General features: G+C 38.1%; 1 protein-coding gene across 1 annotated transcript; it reads left to right on the top strand.

Annotated features, from left to right (window-relative positions):
* Positions 1 to 3,931: 3,931 nt before the first annotated feature.
* Positions 3,932 to 5,814, top strand: LOC104243522 (aldehyde oxidase GLOX-like). Its single transcript, XM_009798722.2, has one exon. It carries the CDS (start codon positions 4,028 to 4,030, stop codon positions 5,702 to 5,704), a length of 1,677 nt encoding a protein of 558 aa, XP_009797024.1. The 5' UTR covers positions 3,932 to 4,027; the 3' UTR covers positions 5,705 to 5,814.
* Positions 5,815 to 6,139: the final 325 nt, after the last annotated feature.

Here is a 6,139-nt window from a genome sequence, read left to right as displayed (position 1 = left end):
AACTGCATCATTTTTATCACGAGACATCATGCTAATAGGTATTAAAAGTCCGTTTAAAAACCTGCCTTGTTTCACTATAGTCATCAGTATTCCGCGTATAGGCAAGCCTGTAGGGCATTTTCAAAACTTGCAATACTGAAACTATTTCTGTGACTTAATGTTTTTCTGATCCTAACAGGCTTTAAGAAACCAATAGGCAACTGCTAAGGTCATTACTCCTGAGTTTATAAAAACAAAATGCTTGTCTTCTGCATGTTCACCTAGATATCCTGCCTTAGGATACTGTTTAACAAAAGCCCTTAATTGTGCTTGAGTCATGCTGTTTATGTGCCTTGTTTGAGGAGGAAACTTTGAGCCTCTACTTGCTCCTTTTTATTTTATGTGTTAAAGTCATGGTTGTTTTGCCTGTCGCCTTAGAATTTTCACCTTTAAAACCTTAGGGGTCTATCTAGAACCACCTATAGGTAGAGGTCCTAAATCCCTCTAGGACCATTAAGAAGGGACGAGTAACATCATGCGATAGAGATCGCAGACCAAACACTCGCTTTGCATGACCACTAAGGGGATGGGAAGGGTAGATATGAGATATGATGACTACGCGCTAATGTCACGTGTAGCCCATCATCGAGGAGTGTTTACCGGACATTGTGTGGGATGATCCTATAGGCTAACCAACCTAGGACTCCTCCTTTACCAAAATTCCTCTTTCTATTTAAACCTTTGTTTTACAACTTGTTCAAAAAATCTTTATCTTATTACTTAAGTTACCCAACGTGCTTTACTTGCAACCTATTTGATTCAACTGTTTATTTATATGGACTAATTTGTGAATATGAGTTCGGTTGGGACCCACAGTTGTGGACCAACAGGGGTGCCTAACACCTTCCCCTCGAGGTTATCTCGAGCCCTTACCCTAATCTCTGGTAATGCAAACCAATCCAAGAGTTAATCACTCTTGGTGTCCTAACGCACCATAACTCATTAGGTGACAACTTTTCAAATACCCAATTCTCAAAAGAAAATAATTTTTCACACCCTATGGAATGTCGAAATCCGGATCTCTCTCCACGGAGGGAAAAAGGGAGCACGACAGATGGTAGTATTGAGAGGTTTAAGGCTATATTAGTGGTAAAGGGATACACACAGAAAGCAGGGATAGATTACACATAAATATTCTCACCTGTTGTAAAAATGACAACTGTGAGAGTAATAGGAACTGATGTGAAGAAAGGTTGGCAGATGTTTCAATTAGATGTCAACTATGCCTTCCTTCATGGAGATCTCCATAAGGAAGTATATATGGAGGTGCCTCAGGGCCTAGTAGTAGACAAGCAGGTTTAGTATGCAAGTTGAATAAGTGTCTATGTGGACTCAAGCAAGCAAGCATGCAATGATATAAAAAATTAACTATAACTTTATGTTCCAAAGGATACACACACTCACCGTTAGACTACTCCTTGTTTCACAAAAAGAAGGGACCTTTAGTGGTGTTTGTAGCTGTATATGTAGATGATGTTATTGTAACAGGGACTCACCAGGAAAAGATTTATTCTTTGAAAAGTTTCCTGCATGAAACTTTCAAGATAAAAGATTTGGGAAGGTTACACTATTTCTTAGGAATAGAAGTACTTTACAAAGAAGATGGAGTGTTGATATCTCAAAGAAAGTTCACTATGGATCTGCTGAAAGAGTTTGAATGTGCCCAATATTCCAGCTTAACATCACCCCTTGATCCTTCTACAAAGCTGAAGGCAGATGAAAGTCCTTTGTTGATTGACCCTTCCAACTACAGAAAGCTGGTAGGTAAGCTGAATTTCTTGACAAATACAAGGCTTGATATATCCTATAATGTCCAACACCTCAGTCAATACATGCAGTCACCTAGAGAAAGTCATCTGAAAGCTGCATACCATGTCTTGAGATATCTAAAAGGTGATCCAAGCCTGAGTATCTTCTTCTTCAACAACAAGGATTATGGAATAAGAGCTTTTTATGACTCAGATTGGGCAGCATGCCCTGAGACCAGAAAGTCAGTCAGTGGCTATATCATGTTACTTGGAAATAGTCCCATAAGTTGGAATCAAAGAAACAGTCCACCATATCATTATCTTCAGCTAAAGCGGAGTATAGAGTAGCTAGACAAGTTGTGGGTGAGCTAGTTTGGTTGGTTACACTCCTTCAAGAGTTGACTGTACCCCATGAATCTTCCCATTCCAGTGTTTTGTGACTGCCAAGCAGCTTTGCAGATAGCCAGAAATCCAGTGTTTCATGAGCGCACAAAACACATAGAAGTTGACTACCATTTTGTTAGAAACAAGCTGCAATAGGGATTGATCTCTTTACACCATGTATCTACCAATGAGCAGCTCGTAGACATCTTCACTAAATACTTAACTGGAATCAAATATTCAAATCTACTCAGCAAGTTGGCCGTGCATTCCTCCCTTCCAACTTGAGGGGGTGGGGGGATATTGAGATTAGTTATTAGTTACACATTGTATTTATTTTCTTCCTATTTTCCTCTTAGTTCTTTTCCAGTTAGTTAGCTTTGTTAGTAGATATTAGATGTTAATGATTGTAAGTTGTTGTTAGTTAGTGAACAGTTGTTGCCAGCTGTCAAATGAGTGGGCAAGACAATTCACGTGTATATATAGGGTTTTTGGACATTCTCTGTAAGATGAAACATTCAATTTACATTTTCCCACTTATGCTTTTCGAAGCTTCTCACTTCTCCTTTATCTTTTCTCTCTTAGCCGAGTTTACTGATTTTCCTCCATTAGAGCGCGTCTGAGCTCAATTTTATCTCTGTCTTTTACGGCAACTAATTGGGCGCTTTTAATTAGAGTACAAAGAATTAATATGACATAGCGTAAGCGTACCATAAGCTGGGAACAAACTGAAAAGAATTAGCAGAAACGAAGGCAAAATCAATTCATGTATGCTTGTGATCAGACAAATGGTAATTGATATACTGATTCCACTAATTAAGCCTGGAAAATACAATTGTTGTTTTCAATATTAATATTGCGAGAATACTCTCCATTACATGTGGTCGAGCAGCATTTATTTATGTTATATATATACATATATATATATATATATATATATATATATATATATATATATATATATATATATATATATATATATACGTTGATCAGCTTTATTCATTTGTGCTAAAAGTAAAAGGAAAATACAGCAAATAGAGTACATTTACATCCCCTTAATTTTGTTAGCATATTTCATTTAAATATTCGAATTAAGGTCAGTCCCAATTGAGCACCAAGTGTCTAATATGAACACTTTATCACGAACATTTTACTATGTGTTCAGATGCTCAATTTCAAGTGTCTAAATGAAATATTCTGATAAGTTTAAGGGATTGATAATATATTCCACCTTAAATATATTGATACATTCCATATAATCAATCAACATATCAAATGCGAAAACAAGTAAGCATGGTTGATATCAAATCAACGAACAAATGGCTGAGAGAGATCTTTGACAAATCCATTTAATAAAATTTTATGGACTTTTCTATTTCTGTTAAGTTTTATTTTTTTAATGATGATAATATTCGACCAGGTTAAAAGTGATTAGTATAAAGTATACAACTCGTATATATTCCTTGTATATATGCATCAATTACCTGTAATGCTAAAAAAGCACCCACGACTTTTTGCTCCATCTTTCACACACGTGCACTTTTTCTCCTACACTTTATTCCACCTGTTGTTCGTAATTTAGAGTATGTTCTTTCCATTCTACTAGTTGATATAACACTGCTTTTGCTCTGTAAAGTAGTCTTAAATTAAAAGAGTTTAATCCTATCCTACTAATGGTACGTATAGTAAAATATTTATTTATGCAAACCATTGCTAGCTTTTGTACTACTCCTTCATTTCCTATCGAGACACTATATAAAGGAAATCATCACTTCGCTTAACCATATACATTCTCACTTAGAAAAATACAGCCTCTACACCATATCTAGCCTACTCAACAAAGAAAAATAAAACAGCCAATGACGACTAGAACAGCAGTTATTCTTTTATCCAATTTTCTTTGGCAGTGGCCTGTGCTTATTCTGCTACTACCATTTCACCACAACTCAGCTAACGCTGCGGTTGGTGGCACGTGGGAGCTACTGATGTCCGACATTGGCATTTCAGCCATGCACATGCAACTCCTCAACAACGATAGAGTCGTCATGTTCGACCGTACTGACTTTGGCGCATCCAACATCGCATTGCCCAATGGCAAATGCCGCAACAACTCTAATGACCTCGCGTTGATAGTTGACTGCACTGCTCACTCTGTAGAATTCGACGTCACCACCAACTCTGTACGTCCACTCATGGTCCAGACCAACGTGTGGTGCTCCTCTGGCTCCGCCACGTCCGATGGTTCTTTGGTCCAAACTGGTGGCTTCAACGATGGTATAAACGTTGTAAGAGTTTTCAAACCGTGCATTACAGGTAAAAGGAGCACTTGTGACTGGCAAGAAATGGGAAATGGCTTAATTCAAAGCCGATGGTATGCTACCAATCATATGCTTCCAGATGGCAGGCAAATTATTATTGGCGGTCGTGCCGCTTTTAACTACGAGTTTTATCCCAAGACTGCTTCAACCAACAACGTATTTAGCCTGCCGTTTCTTGAGCAGACTAATGATCCTATGGAGGAGAACAATCTTTACCCTTTTGTTTTTCTCAATGTAGATGGAAATCTATTCATTTTCGCCAATGACCGAGCTATTTTGTTCGATTACAAGTCGAACACGGTGGTGAAAACGTACCCACAAATACCTGGTGGCGACCCAAGAAATTATCCAAGTACGGGTTCTGCAGTTCTTCTTCCATTAAAGAACTTGCAAGAACAAACGATCCAAGCTGAGTTTTTGGTTTGTGGTGGAACACCAAGAGGGTCATACCTCAAAGCAACAACAGGTGACTTTTTGGGTGCATTAAATACTTGTGGCCGGATTACAATTACCGACCCGGATCCACAGTGGACAATGGAAACCATGCCACTGGCTCGAACAATGGGGGATATGATAATTTTACCAAATGGAAATGTTTTGATCCTAAATGGAGCTGCCGCGGGCGCTGCTGGATGGGAACTTGGTAGGGACCCAGTCTTGTGTCCTGTAATTTATCGACCTGATAATCCACTTGATTCTAGATTCGAGGTACAGAACCCGAATACCATACCCAGAATGTACCACTCAACAGCTGTTTTACTTCGAGATGGTCGGGTTCTTGTTGGTGGTAGTAACCCAAATGAGTTTTACAATTTCACAGGAGTACTCTTTCCGACGGAGTTAAGCTTGGAGGCATTCTCACCATCCTATTTGGATCCGAAATCTGCTAATTTGCGACCACAGATCATTTCTCCCACTTCCCGCCATAAATTCAAGTATGGGCAACGAGTTAACATTCAGTTTACTGTTTCTGGATTACTGAACAGAGATTTGATCAAAGTAACGATGGTTGCACCCGGATTTAATACACATTCATTTACTATGAACCAAAGAATGCTAGTACTTTCAAGTGGAGATGTAAGATTGATTGGAAAATTCGTCTATCAAGTCAGTTTGGTGTTTCCAAAATCGGGTAAATTAGCACCACCTGGTTACTATATGTTATTTGTGGTTCATCAAGATATCCCAAGCGAGGGAATTTGGGTTAGGATCCACTAACCAGATTTGACTATGCAGAGACTTATTTTGGATTGAGCTAGCGAAGCACATCCTTAATTTTCTTTGAAAAGTTGTAAGCAGATAACTGGCTTGTTTTGTAACATTGACGATTTTGAAGGTATTCCAATCTATTGCAATATATAATAAAAGACTTAGATTGATGACTTGCCATGTTAATTAATACTAGTAGATGATATTCACAACTTTTTTTAAAGGCTTCTCTTTACAAGAAAAAGAAAACTGAATTCAATTTAAAGCCTGTCAACGAAGAAATTCATATAAAGCGTTGGGTTTTCAACCAAGAATATATACTTAACTTTTCTTCCTTGCAAATGAGGAAAAGCCAGCAAATGGCTATTTTCAGATTTCGGTGGGAGTTGCCTTCTGCGGATGACATATACTGGAAAGAAGAAAAAACCATACGACACTTGCCAA

Source organism: Nicotiana sylvestris, chromosome 4, assembly GCF_000393655.2.
Source record: "Nicotiana sylvestris chromosome 4, ASM39365v2, whole genome shotgun sequence".
Taxonomy (NCBI): domain Eukaryota; kingdom Viridiplantae; phylum Streptophyta; class Magnoliopsida; order Solanales; family Solanaceae; genus Nicotiana; species Nicotiana sylvestris.
Note: the sequence above shows the minus strand (reverse complement) of the source record. Positions and strands in the feature narration are given on the sequence as shown.